Below are 24,668 nucleotides of genomic sequence, written 5' to 3'. Positions count from 1 at the left end.
CGCACGAGAGTGCTCCTTTGCCTTCATCTCTGCCTCCTGCTGCTATCGCCTCTGCCACTGCCACTGGAGGGGACAAGGCAGCAACGTGAGCTGGAGGTGAGCCCCAGCAGTCGCGCTGGAGGAGGCAATGGCGGCAGCAAGAGGTGCCCGAGCGCACATGAGTGCTCGTTTGCCTCTGCCTCCTTCCATGTATAAAACAACCCTCAATTTCCCCCTAATTATTTTAGGAAAAAGTGTTGTTTTATACACGGCAAAATACGGCAATTCCCTTTCAACATACTGACTCTAGTTGTACACCTGTAATTAAAAGTAATGAGGTGTATCTCTTCTACTCCCTAGATGTTTCACAAATTATGTCAGGCATGCACTTTTCATCTTCAAGAGAAAGTGAACAAACTTGCTCTGGATGGTCTCTGAAATATTTTTCCCACCTCTTATCTGAGAGTTTTAATCAGTGTTTCAGCAATATCATATGTTGTTGAAAATGTATGAAGAAATCTTTGGCACAAGTCAGTTTGCAAAATATACTAGTTCACAAATAATACTCATTTAGCCACTATCAAATACTTTTTGGTGCCATCTAAGCCTGAGAAGTGTATGACATATTTATAACCAATACTTATGTTGGTCCTATAGGCATTCTGACAGCCCAAAGAAGAATCTCTCTTGCAGCTAATAAAATCTTGTTTTCCTGGCTGTGTGGAAGCAATATTAACTGCTACAGATTACCATACAAATGGCTATTTACAAGTCTGGAAGAAGCTACATGCTTTTTTTTCAAGGAATACCTTGGTCATCCTTTTCTGTTCTCTCAAAGAGAGCAAACTTGCGGGGATTGTCAACTACCATGAATTTCTTCAGAAGTGCCTCAATAACTTCACTGGCACGTGTACGAGAAATTATGTGCAGGTGCTTGACTGTGTCCTTGGGTAAGTAAAATGATGTGCGGCGCTTTACAGCCTGGCTGCGGGAGGTACTCTTCCTGGTGTCCTGGATGGAAGGTGCCTTCTTGTTAGCAGGTACTGAGACAGGACGTATTAGCTTCAATTGCACCTTGATAAAGCCAGTGTATGAACCATCTTTGTTCTGTGGGAGTAAAGGTACAGTGAGCAATGCAGGAGAGTCAGTCACATAGCAACAGAAGTCAGTAAGAACCTAAACACACTGTAGTTCATAGACTCTCTCAACATTAAAGAAACCAAAATAAATTATTATAAACCACAAGCAGAGCTCTAGCTGCAAATTGTGGACAAAGGAAGATTTACATTAAGTTTTTGCATTTGCTGTATTTGAGGATACCACAGACTTAGGCATAGAATACTATTCCCCTGGAATGGTTGCTATATAGTATTTTTGAGGAATAGTGATGTGGCTGGCAGGACTGGTACAGGCGTTTGAAGCTCAGATGTCATCAGTCAGATATTTGAGCTGTTACATCTCCTAAAACTTACCAAGCTCATGAAGAGGTTGCTGTTAATCTGGCTGTTATACTCTTTTATCTTCTGTTCAATTTCATCTTGGGATAGAATGGGTTTTTCCCAATCAATCTGCTCGTCCTGCAAAAAAGATGATGATCCCAAATTTACACTTCAGTCTCAGAAATTGGAGGCTCAGCTCAGTCCCTTTCAGCCTCTTCTCCCAATTTCTGGGATAAAAAAACAAACAAAACAAAACTAAATCAACTTTGCATTCTGTTAGACAACTCTGGCACCTTTTCATAGTTCTATGAAATTGATTTTCCCTACCACAATGCCAATATAGCTCATAAACCTCCCTGCCTATTTGCTAAGATCAAGAGTTTTTCCTCTTCTTCTCAGGTCAGTACTCTGACATTTTCTGAAGAAATTCACAGTACCTTTCTTCCCTGTAGGTCTTTCATGGAGTAGAAGAGAGGTGGCTGTTTACCTGCAATAGGTATTACTGTTTAATGAACTGCAATAATACTGAAGGCTCCAGCGCTACCTCCTGCTACCGTCATTTGGCAGGAGAAAGGGATAACTACAGTACTGTACCTTCTTTTCTCCAAGGACAATAGAGGTGGAGCTAAAGGGTGGTTTCTCTCCTGCACACGTCCAGACAGCAGCAAGTGCTGCTTATCATCTATAAAAGTACAGCAGAATGATGAAAATCTCTCTGCAGGTTTATTGTGTCATGCGGCTCTTGCAATAGAGGGGATGGTGGCACTGACAAGTAATAGCTTGACTGATAAAGCAACTCAAGATTCTTTACACAACCTACAGAATGCTTGCTCCTGGCCTGCAGTATAATCCCTGTATACTTCACCTCGGCAAGTTTTGTCATTAACATAACCTCTTTTTTTGTCTTCCAACTGCAGCTTCCCCAAACCTCCTACATATTAAAACAATCATACTTTCAATCTAAAGTGTGACATGCACTTGTGTTACATACATATCTAAAACTCTTAGAAGAGTTTTCCTTTCCAATCTATTTCTTTAACTCTTTTGGATTCGAAATGCAATTTTGAGAATTTGGCCTCTTGGACTGTAAATGATAATGGTAAGCACAACCAGATTCCTAGACAAAAACACCTCAGAAATAGTTCATCTATCCCTCCGTGTGATACCATGTACAGTGGGGTCTTGACTTGAGAACTTAATCCGTATTGGAAGGTGGTTCTCAAGTCAAAAAGTCTGTAAGTCAAGTCTCCATTGACCTACAGTGCATTGAAAACCGATTAATCCCGTAACAGGCCGTTTTTGTTCCATTTTGGTTTTTTTCTGGTCTGTAAGTCAAATCTCAGTCTGCAAGTCAAACCTAAATTTTGCGGCCAGAGAAGTCTGTAACTCAAAAAGTCTGTAAGTCAAGCCGTCTGTAAGTCAAGGGTCCACTGTAGCTTGCCGAACATCACACAGGTGGCAGGGCCCATATCCCTACCAGCCACACAATCCATGGGTTATTTTGGCTGGTTCCTCTCTTGAGAGGCAAAGTTGAAAGTCAAACTCCCAGCCAAATTTCTAAATTCTCCAATCCACTGAGCTACATGGGCTATTTTCATTTGCATATCCAGAATCATTTTGCTGTTAGAAATTCTGTATAAAATCTCCAAACTGCTTTTTAAGTGCATCCTTGGCGACCATCCTGGAAAGCTAACTCCAGGAGCAGTTTCAGAATAAATGTTTATTCCTCCTTTGGATGGTAATATTAGGGTCCAAGAATGTAGCTATCACCACTGCTAACTGGGAAACACATATTACATTGGTTTGAACAAAGATCACAATGTACCACTTTGGCCATAAATTATCAAATGATATAGACCACTCCTTAAAAAGCCTAAGCTGGACCCAAGGCTGGTGGTCAACTATTTGGGCAAAGTGTTGGAGCGGGTTGTGGCCGGGCAACTCCAGGCGCTGCTGGATGAAATGGATTTTCTGGATCCATTTCAATCGGGTTTCAGGCCGGGTTTCGGTACGGAGACTGCCTTGGTCGCCCTGTACGATGACCTTTGCCGGGAGAGAGACAGGGGGAGTGTGACCCTGTTGATACTCCTGGACCTCTCAGCGGCTTTCGACACCATCGACTATGGTGTCTTTCTGGATAGGCTGGCTGGATTGGGGGCACCACTTTATGGTGGTTCTGCTCCTTCCTGGCTGACTGTGTCCAGAGGGTGGTGCTGGGGGACAGTTGCTCTGCCCCATGGCAGTTATGTCATGGGGTTCCTCAGGGCTCAATACTGTCCCCCATGCTGTTCAACATCTACATGAAACTGCTGGAAGAGGTCATCAGGAGGTTTGGGCTGAGGAGTCAGCAATATGCTGATGATACTCAGCTCTACCTCTCATTTTCCACCAATCCAGGTGAGGCGGTTTCTGTGCTGAACTCATGTCTAGACCTGATAATGGACTGGATGAGGGTTAATAAATTGAAACTCAATCCAGACAAGACAGAAATGCTGTTAGTGGGTGCTTCACCGGACAGGTTGGAGGGCCATTTCCCTGCCCTGAATGGGGTTACACTCCCCCTAAGGGACAGGGTTGACAGCTTGGGGGTGCTCCTGGCCCCCAGTCTAACACGGGAAGCCCAGGTGGACTCGGTGGCCAAAGGCACCTTCCTTCAGCTGCGGAAATTATACCAGCTACGGCCGTACCTGGACAAGCGGAGTCTCATGACAGTTACACACTGGTAACATCTCGCAAAGATTACTGCAATGGGCTTTACGTGGGGCTGCCTTTGAAGACGGTCCGGCGACTGCAGCTGGTCCAGAATCGAGCTGCGTGGCTGGTGAATGGTGCAGCCGCCAGGGAACATATCAAGCCAATTCTGTATAAGTTACATTGGCTACCAGTTGCTGCCCGGGCCCAATTCAAAGTGCTTGTTTTGACATATAAAGCCCTAAACGGCTTGGGTCCTGGATACCTGAAGGACCACCTCCTTCCATATGAACCTACCCGGCTGTTAAGATCTAGCCAGGGGGCCCTTTTGAAAGAGCCGTCCCTTAAGGAGGTAAGAGGGATGGCTTGTAGACAAAGGGCCTTTTCGGCAGCTGCCCCCAGACTATGGAATGCCTTCCCAACTGAGATTCTTCTGGCGCCGACGCTGATGACATTTCGGCGCCAGATCAAAACCTTCCTGTTCCAGAAGGCTTTTAATTGAAATAATATTAGCTGTGGGTCCGATGACAATTTATATATATATTTTAATTGTATTTTAATTGTTCTAAATTTTATTGTATTTTAAATGTTGTAAGCCGCCCAGAGACTTTTGGGTAGTGTGTGTGGCATATAAAATGAATGAATGGATGAATGGATGAATGAATGAATGAATAAATAATAATAATCATCATCATCATCAAATGATATAGTGGATCAGATATTTAAAAAATATGGATGACTGCAAGAGAAGCTACTGGCTTTAGGTGAATCCCTTATCCTGCATCATATTCCACCATGTTCTTTGCTTTCCCTTGGGTTGAAGGAGTTCATTGTACTAAACTAGTTTTTCAAATAGCGTCCTTATTTTCTTTCTCAACTCTGAGTATCAGATTATAAGATCATTATGTGTAGGCACCACATACTGGGGGTGGGGTGCGGGTACAAGAGAAACTGAAATAATCATACCAGGCATTTGGAGGTATGCCAACAAAGCAATATGACTATACTTTGGCCCCTTAATTAAAATGAAGCAAATTGAAAATTGGAACCCTATTATTAACCAGAAGTCTGCAAGGTATACTTAGACTGCATCTGCAAACTGCAAGAACTCACCACCATTTGGTTTTCCCAAAACTGCAAAATAAGTATTCATTACAATGCAAGATGATGTGCAAATATGACCTGTTTATGCAGAATATGTTATAGCCGTGCCAATAGAGCAGTGTTTCCCAATCTCCGTGTGGTTGCTTTTCTGGATAGAGAACAGCAGGGCATTGAGGGTTAAGTGGACCCACAAATTAAACAGTAGGCAACAGATAGTAGCAGCAAGAAGGGGCAATGCCAGCCAGCTATCCATCACATGCAGCAGCAGGTAGTTAAAAGGCAAAATATTTATAAGATATGAAGAGAAACCAGAGTCTGGTTAGCACTTGGGGGGGGGGGGTGTCCCACAAAGCAGGAAGAAACTAACAATGTTCATGGTACTCCAAACAGCAGTATCAGCATTTGTAATCTGGACTCCAAGTCCCTCACTCCTGCAACAACTAGGCAAGCTTCCTGAGACACTATTGTGACGAGCACAACAGAGGCCTGTCCTCCAAACACACCACCCCAGAGGAAGGACAGGGCAGAGGCACAGGTACACATGAAGGAGCTCTGCAAGCCAAAAGCAACCAATTCCTTGCTTTAGTGGGCTGAGAAGGAGTTTGTTTAGGGCATTATGGCCAAGGTGGCAGTGGGACTCCTGTTTCATCCACCGACTAGTGTGCCCAGGGAGAGTGTCCTCTCTGACAGGGGACACTGTCAGTCCATATCGTTCGTGCTTGGAATCTGGATCTGTAGAAAAACATTTTCTTTAAGGTCAAACTAGCATTACTGGGCTTCCCTTAAGCCCCCTTTAAGTAAAAGAGAATGGACACTGCTCACAGTACTACCTATGCAATGCTTTCCGTCTGCTGCCCTCTCTTTTTGCCTGTTTCACTCTTCCAATTACTACTCCAAGATTGTGCTCTCTCACTCATCTATGCTGGGCCCCATGCTGTGGACACAGCTCCTACACAGTACTGGTTACCTGCTGTCCTACTCTACCTGCTAGTACTGCCCAAGGTATTTGCCCACTCCCCAGTACAGCCTGTACTCTGCTTTCCCAATGCTGCTGTCATTTCCTGCTGGCATTCCAACTGTTCAGAGCTCAACCAATATGGCCATGATGGTTATTTCCTAGTATCTAAGCACTGCTAGCTGTTGTGCACTCTTTTTTTCTGGCACAATCACAGGGAAATTATTTTAAAGTGTTTTGCCTGTCTTCTTTCTTTCTTTCTTTCGAAAGGGAAAAACTTTTTATATAGTATTCATGCTGACTGTAATGGAGTTCTGAATATCTAGAAACTCTGAATTTTTAAAGTTCTGAATTCCAAATCCAAAGGGCTGTAATTCCAAATTCGGAATCTGACTTTTGATGATAGTGCACATCCCTACTTAACAATATATCTGTGAAGATTCTCAGTCATCCAGGCGAGGTTTAGAAGTTGAGTCATGGTAACTGGACTTATTAGGTTGAAGTAGCTTCAGTCTGAGGGGTTGGTAAGAGACCCCTGATATAGCCTCATATCAGGGGCCTCCTACCAGCTCTCCTCAGACTGAAGAAGCTACTTGGATGAGCAGTGAAGTGTTTCAACCTAATAATAAAGAAGTCCAATTGCCATGACTCAGCTTCCAGAGACCCTACTTGACAAGTGCTTTCACAGTGTTGCAAAGAGGATGAGGGGTTGGGAGGGACAGGGAATTATGTTTTTAAAAGACATCACCAGACCTCAGATATATAGTAGATACAACAATATTTCGGCTTCTGCTTCAGCATACAGAAGTCATCATACTTGTGAAGCAGTTGCAGGATTTGTTGTTCCAGTCCTTAACACTTTCTTATCATATGAGCCTATGTCCTAACCACTCTCAAATAACCACAAACGGAAAGAAATATGTTCTAAACATTTACAAAGGCGTAACTGTGAGCTATGTGACATAAAAGTCGCATTATTTCTACCTACTATAGGTATTTATCAGTGATTATGTCTCTGAGACATAATCCAAGGATCTGGAGGTACTTCAAGTACTGTATATATTCTGGCACCTTGCATGGTCATATCATTTCCAAAAGGTCTGGATGCCCTTAAGCTTCTCTAGTTTGCTTTGCTATTAAATAGAGGTGGAAATTTAATCACACTGTTCTTAAAAAGTAGAGGTCAAACAGATCAGCAATACCTAGTAGTCCAACTTCTCAAAGAGATTAAATCCTCAGATTAAGAAATAATTTTACATTCCTCATTCAACTGAAAGCCAGGAACATATTCTATTGTGATTATAATACTGCCACTCCTCTAGAGTCCTACAGCTATACAGTGTTCTACTTACAGAATTACATGCATACCCTCCTATGTGAATAATCAAAACTGGTTTCTCTGTCACAGCTTTTCAGCAGAAGTCAGTTGCTCCCGGTTGCATCAGCTTCCTTTCCTGCTGACATTATTCTCTTGGTGGGGGAAGGGAGATTAAGGGGAATTCTATGTGAGATCACCAAAAGCCAATCAGAAATCTCCAGGGATTACTGGAAACCACTTCCTTTCCCACCACAAGAATAACTACAGGAGCAAGAGGAAGTGTGAGAGATCAGTTTCTAATCCGCCAAGTCTTTCAGAGATGAGGCATACATAAACAACAATATGCCTGCACAGTATGCAGATATAGGAGCTGCATAAAGCCATACTGTAGTGCAACCGCTCCAAAACTGATTTTGGAAGTGATAATCCCACATTAAAATTTCTGTAATTTCAGAGAAAGTTTTGGGCAAGTCACTCTCTAGCTTAATTTGCCTCACAGGCAGTTTACAGACAAAATTACTCTGAGGTCCTAAAACAAATAATAGGATACAGATCTTATAAACAATACAAATAAATTTAGCTGGATAAATTAGTATCAAGCAACTACAATGTGCTACTATGATATTAATACGTTTGTTTAATAAGTTTATATGCTACTTTCCAAAAGAAATCATAAAATACTGCTAATAAAAAAGTCAGTACAAACATCAGCTATAACTCTGAAAAAGTTGCATAAAATTAAAATATTGAAAATGATTCTTAAGTATCAGGCCCCAGATGACCCTCTCCCAAATGGGATGTCACCATATGGAAAACTGTCTTTTCCTCATGTGATAGAGACAGTCAAAGGAAGATGTCCCAATCAAATAACCCCATATAAACTCTGGTATGTGTGGGGGTACATGGGAGAGAAGAAGATATTCCTGTGGTGGCCCAGACCCAGGATGTATAAGGCTATAAAATAAGCACTGGAGCTTTGGACTAAGCTTAGAAATAGACCATGGGCCACTGTTTTCCTCTGAGCATTGGTGAAATACATGCCCTGACCAAGTCCGTTAGAAGCTTAATGGCTTTATTTTTCACTTCTTTCAAAATGTTTGTTTCTTTCAGGGCATGGGAGAAGGCTGGCAGATGTCCTAGCCTCATCTTCAGCAAATACCTACTCCCTTGCAAGTAGTTATGGCCCTCTCGTTTGTTGCTGCCCACCAGTTTAACCAGGAACAGATTACATTCCCTGCATCAGGGAGTTCTGCAGAGCTGTTTGCCTGTTAACAGAGCTGTAATTCACCACCTTGCAGGAGCTCACAAATCCAATGAACCTGAAATCATGGGTGGACTAGGGAAAGCTGGGTGTGTCAGGGTGAGGCGCATTTCCCATGCACAAAGATCTGACCAAAGGAACAAAATGGGAAGTTGTTGTATCCTGTGGAAAAGAGCAAGAGGAAATCTGCAAGGATGGGAAAAAACAATGGGGAAGATGGCTTTGGATAGGATGGGAAAGGCTGCCCTCCCTTCTAACCCAAAGTAAGGCAAGTCAGGGACATAGGCATCCTGTTTACAAGATAAAGAACTATCTGCAGACAAACATGATAGAACACCGGTTTTATAAGACACTTATGGCCAGTGTTACTATGGTATCTTTCTCCTCTTCACTCCCAGCCTGGCAAATCAACTGCTTGGTGGGTTTTTTTAGGTTGCACTCTGAAAAAGCATTTTTTATTTCATCAAAAGCATAGATGTTTTGGACATTCTGCCCTACTGCAGCACTGCTTTCCATGAAGATTCATCAGACAAGGGCCAATATCCTGTTGCTTAGGATAGCTAATCTCACTAGAATAGGCCTATTTTATCAATGGAGTTTTAGTGAGTCAACTTCTCCATAAGTTTCACTGATTCAAACTGTCCTACTTTGACTATGACTTACTGTGCTAAAGTTGCAATTATAGAGTAGGCCTCTTTGAATCTCACTTGAGTCTATGGGCCTACTCTAGTGCAATTTTTAGGTGAAGCAGTAGGCTATTGGCCAATGTTTGTTGTCATTTGTATGCTTCAGTAAAAACAATGCCTTTAGAAATATATTCATTCATATGCTTGATTGTACCATTTGTTACACCAGACAAATAGCCTATCCTATGAAGGCAGACAAGCAGTGTAGTCTTTATGATCAGACTCCAACCACAGAGGTGTTCTCTCACATTAATTCCCCAAACCTATTGGAAGCTGTCAGTTGGAAAGTTAACCCCAGCATGACTACTGATGAACTGTAAGGGGCTGGCCAACAGAGGGATCAATGAACTACCGGTATCATCAAGTCACCCAAAGAGACTGAGTTCTCTTAAAATCCTTTCCCCAATCTGATCAGACCAAGAATGTTAACTCCAGGTAGTTATTTGATTCCAGTCTGCTTTGGACTCTTAGCTGCTTTGCTCAGCTAAATTTTTGTTAAATTTCCTTATAGAAGCCTTGTGATATATGTGGCTGTCCTGGAAGCAAAAACCGTGACAATTGTCTGTGCTTACTGCACTTGGTGACATGCAGACAGGATGAACATTTATCCAAAGAGAAATGCAAAACTTCACATTTAATAATGATTTGGAAAAACAGTGTAAAGGACAATTTTTGTGGTAAATAGTTTTTAGTGTCTTCAAGTCTCAGCTGATAACGAGGCACAAGCTGTTGCCAGAGGTTAGAACTCTTCAGGACCCCAAATTCCAGGACACTCAGTTATTCAAGAGCCATAACTGCTGCTAGAAATCACGTTCCTATGCATACTGCAGGAATATAATGATTTAATAATACACTGTGCACAGTTTAAAGCAGGGGTGTCCATCCAACCTTTCACCTTCTCTAGGCCACATTAGAAGATGAAAATTTGGTTTGGGCCGCACATAAATTTGGTTTGGGCCGCATGGGGAGGGCAGCCCTAGCCGTCCTCCACAGCCCTGCTCCAAGCACACTTACCGGCAACTGTGATCTCAGACAGCAGAGGCTGCCAGCTTCGAGGCCGGTGGCTTTATGGGGCCGGGAGGGGGTCCACCTATTGACGGGGACTGCACAATGCAGTCATGCAGCCCCCCCTCCCCTCCCCTCCCGCTCCTTCCTTCCTTCCCTCTCTCCCTGCCACCGTTGTGACGTGCCCCGGCCGCAAGCGCCGGCAGTGTTAACTTGAAACTTTGCAATTTCTTTAAAAATAAAAATTGCACTGGGCCACATTACGAGCCAACCTGGGCCGCAGGTTGGACAAGCCTGGTTTAAAGGGTACCCTTGCTCACTTTTTATGGGCTACATTATTAATTTATTTAATTTATTTATTAGACGTCTACCCCGCCCATCTAGACCAAAGGTCTACTCTGGGTGGCATTATTCCCTCTTTTGGTTCATACTACTTGCATCAGTTATAGTTCGGACCATTAGTTCTGGCCTCCTGCCAATTATAGCCTTCCAAGAGAGCCGTTATTAACAAGCTACTAACCCCTTCTCCAGGACCAAGTGCCTCTCTTTATGATTACAAAGTTCTTGCTAACATAAACCTGCAACAAACACTCCAGTGTTGTCTTAAAGTAAGCAAAAGCGTTCCTCCTTTTGGCCCACATATAAGAAAACATGAGAACAAAAGAGGCCAGTCCCTACATTTTGTGCCATTGGCATACTGCTTTTTTCATTTTGAGAAAGGAGAAAAATAGGGGAATTGCAAAATACTATAGCACTTTAAAGATAACACAGATTTATTTCAGTATGAGCTTCTGTGGATCAAAATCCATAGGCAACTGTGTTTTGACCTATGAAAGCTCACATTGAAATAAAACAATTAAAAAAACCCTTACAATATTTTTCTCCCCCCTTTTTTCTTCATGTACCTTTGGCAACATGCAGATACAAGAGTAACACAGCTACTTCTTTGGACACTGTCTTTCCATGCTTTTCCAGAGGGAACACATTTAGAATCTAATGTTTAACAGAGATTTGAAAAGCAAGCTAAAACACGTCTTTTTTTGTTCAACTGCATAGGACATTTCAGATTACTCTTTCATGGGATCTGGTAAAATACTGTTTGTATACTTCAGAAGTCTAACATTACTGCATCCCAGCAATATATTTAACTCTATATTATCTACATTTGCTTCCTAAAACAGGGACATTCATGAAGTCCTGAAATCATTTAGCTTTCTTCTTACCCTTTTATTCTATCAATCTGTACTTCTTTGAGTCAAAGTAATTCCATTTTTATCTCTTTTATCCTGTATATCTTGTCTGGCCAGTACATTTTTTAACATCAGAGCAGCCAGGTATACTGATTAGGTTTTGCAATACTACATTTAACATTAAAACCAAGGTAGGTGAAATAGGAGACATTTTAAGCCCTCTTCAGAGTTTAAAACACTTCACTCTGAAAATATTGTGCAACTGGTTAGCTATTCCACTTCTCAGGATTCAGTGGCAATTAGCCTTCATATCAAAAGATGAGTCTCTTCTGCCAATCTTTTTCCTATTTCCTTTTCTCTTGTCCTTTTCTCCATGTGATACAGACAGACTGAATTACTAAACCTACTCTATCATCTTTAGTCACATATGATGATTAACATCTTCCTCCTAGTCAACCAAACATGACCCTACAAAGGACCTGCTGGCTCTATATTCTCTTTGGTCATAAATGGGGTGCCATGACGAAGAGCTCTTTCTGTTCTTGATTTCATTAACCTTAACCCAAAAATTTATCAAAAGTAAGTTCTACTAGAAATCAAGATGTAACTAGGTGGTGCTTTAGCAACAGAACAAAATCGTATTTAAGACTCTGTGACAGCTAGGGAAGAGTTCAAGCAGTTGCCACCAACCAAGGAGATGAGACCGGATTGTCTTTGGATGCATGCTGCACTTGAGTACTCACACTTCTATTTAATTTCTAACCTCTGGCAGGTTTCACTATTTCTAATAAGGGAATGGTAAACCACTTCTGAGTATTGTCTACATAGAAAATCCTGAAAAGGGCTGTCATAAGTCAACTTGACAGCATGCAATTATTATTAATTACACAGTAATAACAACTACACTATTTTCTTTCCGGGCACAATAGCAATGAGCAGTTGACAGCACAGAGGAAAAAGTGTTTTGAAAAAAATGCTTTTCTGAAACAATCTCTCTCCTGCCCCACCCCATTAAAGAGAACAGTTCTTGATATGGGACCACTCTGCATTGTTTTAATTTTTTTAGAGGAACTTTAACGAAAGATCCAGCTCTTTGTTTAGGGAAGAATAAATATCCTAAGAGGTTAGCCTAAAAATGATTTTCAAAGTGAATTTCAACACCACAAAATTATATCTTTCCCTATACCTAAATAGGTTAGATGCCAGGCACCTAGAATGACTGAGAAAAAGAAGCCCTGGATAGGGCTACGCAAATAGCAGCAATTAATTTTAAGCTGCTAGGGTCTGCTTAAAAACAGAAGATTTTATTAAACTTTTATTTCCAGCTCTCTGATGGAGGCCTGCCATGTGACTGTGTTGCCTACCCCCCTTCCCTTGCCCATATAGAAGCATACAGCTTCAAAGGAAAGGCTATAATGGGGAGAAGGAGGGGGGTGCAGACAACTTGGTGCCTATTTGTTTGAAGAGATGGGACCCAAATTCTAATATGCTATTTGATCCATATAAAATGAGCATGGATAATAGTGGTTAGTTGCTTTTGCACTGTAATATCACGTGGTAATCCCATCTCATCCCCAAGCAACCATTTATTCATTACTCTTGAATGAAGCTTGTTAAGCTTCCATGAAGGCTTAATGCCTTCCGGATGTAGACCTTTTAAAGACATAATCCCACACCTGTCATTATTGTTCACTCATCCTCCCCCACCTGAGTTCATTTCCTATTTTTTGTCCTGTCCAGACAATATCAGATCAAGGAGCAAAGCTATTTTATTAACATGGGCAGGCAAAACACCAACAAGTACCCCCTTTGCAATGTATTGCCTTGCAATACAAGTGAGAGAAATAGTAATAAAGACAACTGGAGTGATAACTCTTTCATCCAGCACAGATAATACAAACCTGCATTGATCTAACCTCAGGTTATTATTTATTTATTTAAAATATTTTTACCCTGCCCTTCTCCTTAAAAAGGACCCAAGGCAGCTTATATCATTAGAAGATAATATTTAAAGCTAAAAATAAGTATACAAATATTAGAGAGGTCCAAATACCACATTAAAATACAGTAGATAAGAGCTGCAAAAGCACGTTCAAAAGCAGTAAGGTACAATAATCGTAAAACTTCACTCAGACAGACAGTCACTGAGGGAAAGCTTGCCTGAAGAGTAAGGTTTCAACCACTGCTATCTCAGTGAAGTTCTGCCAAGATTATTTGATATAGTACTACCTCATTTCCAATCCAATCTTCCTTTGTTCAATGAAAACCAATAGTTTTTCTGTTTGGACACCCAACTTTTGAAACTGACACAATTCTGTTTCCGGAGCCCTCTGGGAATCTTCCCCCCCCCCCACTGTTTCAACCTGGAAACCCGCTAGGTTCTACCAAAGTGTTACATTACCTGGGCGAGTCACTTTAGCTTCCAAATGACACCCACCTTATCATCCTCCAAACAGTGACCTTAGCACCTGAAACAATGGACAGTTCAGATGGACCGTTTATGAGCCAACTTTAAAGAAACGGAAAAGTAAATGAAGGTATCTCTTGCATCCTGATTTGCATGTGCTGAGTTTCCTATTTCCTGGATTGCTTTCTAAGGAGGTTTGACTCTTCATTAAGTTATTGATAAGTGCTCTGTTTTAAAACATATGTATTTGTCTTCTTAGAAGTATAATTTTAAACATATTTTATGCCAGATTTTTAAACATTAAATTGCAAGCTACCGTGAGATCTTAGTGAAGAAGGTAAGGATATAAAATAATCAGTGCCAGCTGGGCTTTCTGTCCCTTCTGAAATTCTCAACGACTTGGGCCAACATATCCACGTCAACTCTGCTTCCCAGAAAACCCAGCTCATGTAAAGGGTAGAAATGGGATGGTGAGAAATAATACATCACACACCTTCCCCACACTTAAATTAAACCAGATTTAGGAATTGTGAGGTATTCTATATCCTAACATCCCACGGGGCTTGATTTCAGTTCACAGGAAGATAGATACAGTACAGGCTGGAGAAGCAGCAGTGCGCTGAGCGTTTTATATTGCCAGCATTTTCGAGATCCTGTACAGTAAATAACAAGCGGGGCTGGCCTCGGAGGAAAGAACGAGGGCGCTCGCCTCACCTTCTCCTCCTTGTGGGGCTTGCGGATGAAAGAGGTGCGGGCCGTGAAATACTGCTCGAGCTCGGAGTCCGAGTCTTCTTGGCTGCAATAGCCGCTGCTGGTGGTGCTGCTCCAGGTCATCTCGAAAGATGGGGTGGCCGCCGCGTCACTCTCGCTCATGCCCAGCTTGGCCCAAAATGGGACTCCGGGTGGGTCGACCGGGCGGGAAGGCAAGCGGCGGCTCGGCTTCCCCTCTCAAATCCTACCGGCGGCTACGCAGAGCCACCGCGACTACTTCTTCTTCCTCCTCCGCTCTGAGCCCGAGGAAGCCGCCCCCCCCCGCTCGCCTCAGCGGCAACCAGAAATTTCTCTGCGAGTCCCTTGAGGCAGGCAGGGCGAAGCAGCCAGGGAGATAATAAAAGAGGCGCGGGCGGGAATCAATCCCTTCTAATAACAAAACCTCGTGGAGGGGGGGGAAGGAGGAGGACGGAGAAAGCGGGCTGTTAAAATAAGCCTTCTCTAAAGGCAGGTCGCGCCTAAAAGAGCGAGGCTCGTTCCTCTCCAGCGAACCGAAGCAAACGCCGTTCGGAAAAGACCGTCCTCACGAGACGCCCGCGCGCTCTCCGCTGCCCGCCCGGCGCGCGCAATGCTAGAGGAGAAAAGCCACCCCTCCCCAAGTCTCTCCCCCCTCCCCTCCTTCGCTCGCCGGCAGCCGTTAGGATTGAAACGTATACACTCTCCGCACGCGCCTGCCTGGATTGGGCGAAGGGAGGGCCCGCTGGTGTCTCTCTCTCTCTCTCTCTCTCTCCTCGCTCGCCCCGCCCCGCCCCTTTCCCCTCCCCTCCCCGCCCGAAAGAGGGAAAAGATTGCGGTGATTTCATCGCCAAAGTAGCTTCGCCCGAGGTTAAGTCAGGCGGCTTGGCTTGGTGGCCGCCAGCGCACAGTTCGTGTCCGACCTGCAGAGCCAGCCCTTCCTGTGTAGTCACGGCGCCTTTCTCCGCGTACATTTGTTTAACCCTTCTTTTTCTTCCCCGTTCAGTAGCAGCAGCAGCAAGTAAAAAGCTGCGGCACTGGAGAAAGGACCCCTTTTTGTAACCATCATTAGCAAGGAGGAAACAGCATCTATATACGTAGACGTCATTCAGTCTACACAATTCTAACCAACAGCCTCCCCTGCCAGTATATGGACTAGAAAATGGTCAGTATGCGCAGATACAGAATAAGGTGGCAGAATCTGGAGAGAGCAGGATCTGGGTACTATTTATGAATGCCCTTCCCTGGAATAGGAAAGTCATCAGATAGGGGAAAAACAAGGGATCTGTCCCTTTCACTGCTATGCTAGTGGTTTAATTACAACAAGCAGGATTCCAGCCTCTAGTGTGAAATCCTAAATTTCATTCTCTTACATCATGATTGGGTAAATTTAGCCAGCAGAGATACAGCTCCACTGTTGTTATAGCCCTCCTAGATCAGACAAAAATGCTTCTCTAGTCCAATGTTCTCTTGCTGTGGGGACCTGTCCAGTGTGGCCTATGAGAAGCCCATCAGTTTCTCATCTACAGAGGTGTGATTTCATCCTCCCACTCCTGTATCCCAGCAACCCAAACCAATAAGCCTACTGCCTCTGATACTAGTGGCAATATATAGCCACTGCAAGTACTAATTACTGACTAATTACATAACTCTCAATGATTTCTTTAATCCTACTTTAAGACAGAGAAGTAAGTAGTTGTTGCTGCATTTTGTAGTAGCTAATTCCACTGCTTTGTGATGCACTGACTTTTGAATCTTAAACCTCCCATGACCCTTGTGGTTCTCAGAACCCCTTATAGAAACATTGACAGTGAAAGGCAACAGTGTCAAGTAATTGGGCTTTTAAGGAAAATAGGGCTTTTAAGGTGGTGGTGGTGGGCTTAAGTTACATGACAGTGTAGAGGAAAGAGATGGAAGAACATAAAATATGTACTGTACCTCCCTGGGGTACAGACAGGGATATCCACATAGACGCTTCCCTTATTTGTGCACGCCTTTGTTCCTGTCTGCCTTGGCAATAGCTTACTGATGCTGTTGCCAGACAATGTGGTTCCACAGCAGAACAGCCAGCACGTGGTAATGTATTAATTGGCAATGAACTATCCCAGCTAGGCCGATGGGTCTAGCATCTCTAAGTGCTTTTGCTTTCAGCACTCTTTGTCCCCAGGGGCATGTTAGCAGCAACTAGCACCAGGTGCAGCTGACACTGCTGGAGTAAAAGAATGGAAATAAATCTTCCTGGATCATTATCCCCATCTTCCTTTTGCTAAGTCTCAGCTTGCACTGAGAATGCAATCTGGCTTCTGTGCAAGTTGAGGGGAAAAGAAGAATTTCCCACATATTCCAGTAATAGGATTCTCTCAAGCATTTTTTAAAAATACACATTTTCAATGTGACTCATTCTATACTAAGTAAGTTAGAAGATTAAAGATATATATTGCAGGTTTTGCAAAGAAATAAGTGTACTGTACTACTGTATGCAGAGAGCCCCTAATGTATCAGGGATGGTAATATTTGCACACCTGGATACCACAATAAAGTTACAGTGGTGCCTCACAAGACAAATGCCTCGCAGGACAAAAAACTCGCAAGACAAATGGTTGTGACAATGGGGGTTGATGACTCGCAAGATAAATGTTCCTATGGCAGTGCTTCGCAAGACAAATGTTTTCCGTTTTTTGTTCCTGCCTCATGTTTGCTGATTTTCAAATATTTTTCTATGATATTTAAAAAGTTAAAGTTCTTTGATTGAAATTTTTGAAATCATCTGCACAATATGTATGGCTTTAAAGAGCACTTAATAAAACCTTTGTAAACCAAATTTGACTTTGTTCTGACTTTTTTGCCCATAGTAAAGGTAAAGGTTCCCCTTGACATTTTTACTCCAGTCGTGTCCGACTCTAGGGGGCGGTGCTCATAACGTTTTCAAGCCGTAGAGCCAGCGCTTGTCCGAAGACAGTTTCCATTGTCACGTGGCCAGTGTGACTAGGGAACGCCGTTTTACCACCCCACGAAGGTGGTACCTATTTATCTACTCACATTTACACATTTTCTAACTGCTAGGTTGGTGAGGAGCTGGGACAAAGTGATGGGAGCTCACTCCATTGCGTGGATTCGATCTTACGACTGCTGGTCTTCTGACCCTGCAGCACAGGCTTCTGCAGTTTAGCCCGCAGTGCCACCACGTCCCATAAGAACACATTAATTAGATTTCAATGCATTCTTATTCAATGCGTTTCACAAGACACATTTTTTCAAAAGACATTAACTGTGGAATGGTACTTTGTTTTTCAGTCTGAGATTCTCCATTTTGCTATCAGGGACACATCTTAAACCATTGAACTTAAAAATTAACTGCTGACATATTTAGTTCTACACCACCAGAAAGCAGCCTTAATTTTTCAGTGATGTAATATTATTACCATTTGTTATTAGATACATTCCTTTCATACAAATTAATACATATGTATCATGGAGCACTAGGTGCAGAAGTTATGGATGGACATATAAAACAGTCTTGCTGATTAGGTGATTCACACTTCTAGTCCAATATTGCCTACTGTGACTGGAATAGCTCCTCGTGGTCACAGGCTGAGGTCCTTCTACTCATTTTATATCCAAGATTCTTTATCCAGAAATGTAATAGGTTAAACCCATGCTCTTTGACATGGCTGTATTCATGTCACAGTTGTTGTCATAGTTATGAGGAGTTTCATGTCATTCTACACATATTTTCTTAAACGGAAAAAGAAAAACATAGTATTTTCATTTCCTGCATAACAACCGGAACTCCCTTTTTGCTTACCACATTGGTGTCTTTTTCCACTGTTTGCTCATTGACTTCATTCTGATCACCATCTTGATATCTGGGACCACTGCAGTCAAGCCGAATTAGGGCACGGCATCGGTAATGACAGATGAACTTGCAGTCTGAAGAAAGCAAGATGAAGAGACGACCATAAGCCAACAAGAAAAAAATGATATGTGAAAAGCTTAGTATGTGAAAGGTTACATGTTTCCTAGGAGTCACCATATGCCACATCACCACTGTGTGGAAAAGGATGGATCAGGTGTCATTGCGCATGAGACACATATGCTTTGCAGCAGGGAACATGTGGCCTGGTGCGAGGGAGGTGATATCTGAACCACTTGTGCCATATGTCAATCAGGTCACAAACTGTCCACCACCACTTTTCATCAAACTCCCATGAAAAAGACAACACTGAAATGTAATATCAGCTGGTGTTCATTTTTTAAAGACTTCCATCCTATATTTCTTTGTGTTTCTACCATCCCCAAAACATCTTATATATATATTTACAAATCTTTAGCTAGGCCATTGTTTCTTGGGAAGGCAAGTGATTACAACAGAATCCTAGAAGCACTTCACATTTCTACAGACTCTAGAATTTTCCTTCTAGACTTCTCTGGTTTTCTGCAGACTTTAGCGCCTGCCAGGATAAAGGCCTTATTTTAAAAGGTAATCAGCACTAATTATTCTCTGCTGGGATCAGCAATCTTGAGCAAACAGCCACTCCTCCACTTGTTCAGTTATGACTTTTTCTCTTTCCTTTGTCCTGTCCTTTATAATGACAATGCATTTTATTGCTCTTTCAGCATTTAAGCTAACAACAAATTGGAGACTATGGAAGAAAGAAACTACCGTATTTTTTGCACCATAAGACGCACTTTTTCTCCCAAAACAAGTGGGGGGAGAAGTGTATGCGTCTTATGGAGCAAATACTGTCCCCTCCACGCCACCATCGCTGGCTTCCAAGGCCTCTGGAGGCCTTAGCAGGCCCCGTGGGGGCCTCCCCCCAGCACCATTGCTCGCTTCCGAGGCCTCCGGAGGCCTCAGCAGCCCCCGTGGGGGCCTCCCCCAGGCACCATCGCTGGCTTCAGAGGCCTCCAGAGGCCTCAGCAGGCCCCATGGGGGCCTCCCCCTGGCACCATCGCTCGCTTCCGAGGCCTCCGGAGGCCTCAGCAGGCCCCGTGGGGGTCCCCCACCACCACCATCGCTGGCTTCTGAGGACCTCCAGGAGGCTTTCCACTGGTAAGGTGCTGCTTTTCACTTTTTTAAAAAATGTTCTGGGTGGGTTTTGTAGGGTAGATTTGGGCTGGGGGGTATGTTTCTATGTTGCTTTGTGTTTTGGTACTTTTTTTTTTGGAAGTCCCAGTGTGGGACTTGCTCTGTTTATATATTTTTATTTTATTTTAATTTTCGGTATTTAAAAATTAAGTGCGTCTTAACGTCCGGTGCGTCTTATGGAGCGAAAAATACGGTAGATTATATTTTCATACAAGAAGTCTTTCACATTGTTTCTCTTCCAGGAGATCTAAGAAATCAAAAGGAAATTAAAGCCTAGATTAGGAATGCTGAAAGACTAACAGGGAAGCATACTATGTGACCAGGAGAAAATAAAGAGATAGTGGAAACAGTACACTGAAGATCTATACAGAAGAAATAAAAAATGACAACAGGCTCCTTTGAAAAGGACTCATAGGATGGAGAACCTGCAGTCCTAGAAACTACTCTGAAAGTAATTAGAACAAATAAATTAACAGGGGAAGATGAGATACCAATACTGTAGTACTGTTTCAAGCCACAGAGAGAGGATCTATTAAAATCCTAACAAGAATGTGCCAAGAAATATGGAAAACAAAACAATGGCTCACAGACTGGAAACACTCAATATACATTCCAATTACCCAGAAGATGGCAAAGAGTGCAGTAACTATAGGACCATTGCTCTAATTTCCTGTGCAAGTGATGATCAAGGTGTTGCAACAAAGGTTTTTTCTATATATGGATCAATAAGTACCTGATGTTCAAGTTGGATTTCAAAAAGGAAGAGGCACGTTTCAAATATCCACTGGGCCGCCTAGGGTGGTCGAAATGACTAGATAGGCGGGGTATAAATACAATAAATAAATAAATAAATAAAATAAAAACTGGAGCGGACAAAACACATTCAGAAGATCAGTCTATGCTTTATAGACTATACCAAAGCCTTTGACTGTGAAGATTATTTTATTTATTTATTTTATTTATTTATTCAATTTATATGCCGCCCACACTACCCAGAGGTCTCTGGGCGGCTTACAATAATTAAAATTCAACACAGTGAAAGATAAAATAATTAAAATACAATTAAAATACAATTAAAATTGCCATCAGACCCACAGCTAATATTTCAATTAATTATGAAAAACTATGGGTTGTTTTGAAAGTAATTGTTGTGCCTCAGCACTTGATTATTCTGACTTGTGACCCCTTTTTTGGACATTAACCTACCGTTAGGACAGAATATGGAGAGAGAGAATTGTTTCCTATAGGCCAAGGTATCAGACAAAGATGCATCTTACCCCTTATATGTTCAATCTGTAGGCATATCATACAGAAAGCCAAACTAGATTCAGATGAAGGAGTGAAAATTGGTGGAAGAAACATTAATAATTTGAGATATGAAGATGACACCATATTACTGGCAGAAAGCAACAGTGACTTTAAATGGCTTTTAGTGAAAGTGAAAGAAAAAAGTTCCAAAGCAGGACCGCAATTGAACACTAAGAAGACCAAAATCACGACTACAGAAGAACTATACTACTTTAAAGGTGACAATGAAGAAATTGTAATAGTTTGAGATTATGTATACCTTGGTTCAATTATCAATCCAAATGGAGACTGCAAGCAAATAATTAGAAGAAGACTTGAAAAGGCAGCAATGAAGGAGTTATAAAAGATCATCAAGTGTAAGCATGTGTTACTGGAGCCAAAAACCAAAATCATCTACACTGTTGTGCAGAATTTCCAGTCACCATGTATGGATGTGAAAGCAGGGCAGTAAAAAAAAAAGTGACAAGGAAAAAAATGATTTGTTTTAAATGTGGAGGAGAGCTTTGCAGATACCCTGGACAGCCAGAAAGACCAAGAAGTGGGTCCTAGATCAAATCAAGCCTGAACTATTTCTGGAGGCAAACATGTTAAAACTGAAAAAAAAATTGGGCACATCATGAAAAGACATGATTTTCTGGAAAAGGTAAAAATGCTGGGAAAGGTTGAAGGCAGTAGGACAAGAGCAAGACCAAATATGAGAGGAATTGACTCCCTAAAGGAAGCCCTAGGCTTGAGTATGCAATTGCTGAGCAGGGCTGTTGAGGACGGGACATTCTGGAGATTCTCTCATTCATGGGTTCACCTTAACTTGGAAGCAACTTGACTACACATAACAACAATGTTGTTGACCTCGTTATCTCAAATCAGAAGCATATAGTTTTAATTCTTACAAGTCTTGTGAAATGTTTAATCAAAATCTATTATTTTATCAAAATTGGGAGTTAGACCACTGGACGAAGTTCTGCTGTCTATCAAAGGAAAGGTTATTCCTAACTGCTCTTGCAAGCTTCTTTTTGCTGCTGTACTTGGAAGCTGCTGCTAATACGATAAATCAGGACTATAAGAGGAGAACTGTATGTGTTTTTAATGTTGAAACTGTGATTTAAACACAGGTTGCATATTTTTCTTAAGAAATTTGCTTACAATGGAAAATAGAACAAACTGTGCAGTTTTGTCTTTTTCCAAGTTTTCTTATTTTCCTAAGAGAAGAGAATGTTACTATTTTGGTTTTTGGACAAACTTAAATGCCTTCTTGAATCACCTGGATTCTGTCACTCGGTTTGTAAATTATTACTAGTTATCATTAAATCATCCCTGCACTGAAGCACCTCTGCTGGTTGTACACTTATCAACCTTAATAAGAGTGTCTGCACAGATTCGTTCTTTCATAAACTACTATGATTGCAGAGATCAATCTCTGAGCAATAGTTTATTCAAGCTCAAGGATCATAAAACCAAAGAGTAACAAACAAATGTCTTTCTGCATCTTACAAAAATGAACAATTCTTGCTGAATAACTCAGTGGTCTTCTAGGCATCTGGCCACAGATTCAGAGGCTGGGAGTTCGATTCTCCACTGTGCCTCCTTGATAGGGGCTGGATTCCATGATGCATAGGGTCTTTTCTGCAGTTCTAAGATTATTATCATTATTTTCCATGATTAGCAATCTTCTCACAAACCCAGATTCTTGCTGCAACCTGTGTTTTACATTTTTCTTTCTGAGAACTAAATCACAATTTAGTGCTTTTCCATTTTTTTCTAGTATGGTTTTGGTCTATAGGATAGTGGGGGGGGGGAGGAGTGAAAGCAGTACATGACTTCAAGCATTCTAATCCAGAAAGCAAATCTAATTTAATAAATTCAGACCAAGAACAACTTTTGGGACTTGACCTAATTCATGCTTGTCAAACAGCAGTCCTGTCACTAGCAACAGACTTCATAGAAGTTCATATACAGAATAGGAATTATATTAAATATCACCATACCAGGAACAGCTGGACTGTTAAGTCAGGATGCACAGAATGTCAAATGTCATACACCAAAGCAAGTGCTGATGTAACAGAAACAGCCCCAATGCAGTCTACAATAAGAATATGGTGCCAGCATAATTTTCTACTAGGGTCTGTTAAGGAAGCTCCCCAGCCTAGCTCCCCAGCCTTAGGAGTGAAGATTCACTAAGTCAAAGATGTAGTGTGTGGCCCTTCAGATGATGGATTTCTAATCCCAGCATTCCTCATCATTGATAATGTTGGCTGCAACTGATGAGAGTTTGAATTCAACAACATCTGGAGGGCCACAGATTTAACAAGTATGTTCTTAGAGGATGAAGGAGCCTAATTGTACACTGCAAAAGTTTCAAATCAACCTTGCCTGTTCTTTGTGACTTATGTTACAGGGAAGACGACTTTATGCACTGTGACACCCTCTAGTGACTGAAAGGGGTGATTTCTGTTATAATTAACAGGCATTACTGTGATGCCTTTCTATTAATGTACACCTCACTCAGTAAATTGCAAAAATTAGATAATTTAATTTTGGATTAGGTAATATGAAATTATTTGATCCCTGGATCCGTACACACAATCATAAAAAGATTAACATTAAAAGGAATAATATGTACTACATGTCTAATTTGCACTGGAGAAATTAATATGTTTTTCAATAAAATACCTGCACTCTAGAAGTGAAACTGAATTATTGCTAAAAATAATAACTTTCAGGATGTGTACCTAAAATTATTATAGGCATTTGCTTTCTTTTGCTTATGCCTCTTTATTTACTCTTTCTATTTCCCCCTCTGGTTCAGTTTGGTTAATCCCAGGAATAAAGCAGATGAAAAGGAGTTTCCTTCACAGATGTGGTGCTGCTGCTGCTGTGACTAAACACCAGTTTAGCATCAATACTGTAAAGAACTATTAGCCAGCAGTGATCATGCAGAATTAGAGTATTATTAGGCACAGGCACCCCTTCTTGGAGTCACACAATGTAGTGTAGGGGTTTGAGTGTGTCAGAGAAGCTGAGTGCAAGGCCGTTAGGAAGCTAGACCCCATTATGAGTCTGGACTCTTAGCAAGTTCACCCAAGGCAGAATGGTCGCAGCTGAAGCATCAGCTTAAGATGCATCTTCCTACTTCAAGGAAGAACAGTCACATCAGCAGAAGAGAATGGATAGTTCCAATAGTGATGAGGGCAGAGAAACCTCTGGAGGGCAGGTACTGGGCAGCAGCGGTAACTGAAGTTGACACTGATGAAGGATCTTTCACAGACAATAGCAGTGGCACGCAAGCCACATAACTTTTGTTAGTGCTGCACAAAAGAAGGCAATGATAAACCATTGATGAAAATTTCCCACTTTGAAAACCCTATGACAAAACAGTCCAAGATGAAACATGAAGCTCGCAGGGCAGAAAGCACTCCTTCAGCTCCTGGAGAAGAGCAAAAGGCAAGTACAAATAGTGCCGTCACTAATGACACAACTAGATTCAAACCAAAAGGATATTTAATGGCTGGC

The 24,668-nt window shown here is 41.9% G+C and overlaps 1 protein-coding gene across 3 annotated transcripts in view; it reads right to left on the bottom strand.

Moving 5' to 3' along the window:
* The window catches only part of RASSF1 (Ras association domain family member 1), a 38,412-nt gene that overhangs the window by 6,748 nt on the left and 6,996 nt on the right, over positions 1-24,668 (bottom strand). The window contains exons 2-4 of one of the 3 annotated variants that reach the window (XM_020788987.3): positions 18,567-18,691; positions 1,452-1,556; positions 789-1,086 (exon numbers count right to left, since the gene is read on the bottom strand). In XM_020788987.3, coding sequence (XP_020644646.3) covers positions 789-1,086; positions 1,452-1,556; positions 18,567-18,691 — 528 coding nt within the window. Of the gene's footprint in view, positions 1-788; positions 1,087-1,451; positions 1,557-7,520; positions 7,634-14,749; positions 15,046-18,566; positions 18,692-24,668 lie in introns of those variants that run through there. The other 2 variants (XM_020788996.3, XM_072989822.2) reach the window with 2 other exon arrangements.

This window comes from Pogona vitticeps, chromosome 2, assembly GCF_051106095.1.
Source record: "Pogona vitticeps strain Pit_001003342236 chromosome 2, PviZW2.1, whole genome shotgun sequence".
Classification (NCBI taxonomy): Eukaryota; Metazoa; Chordata; class Lepidosauria; order Squamata; family Agamidae; genus Pogona; species Pogona vitticeps.
This window is presented reverse-complemented; position numbering and strand designations above follow the sequence as displayed.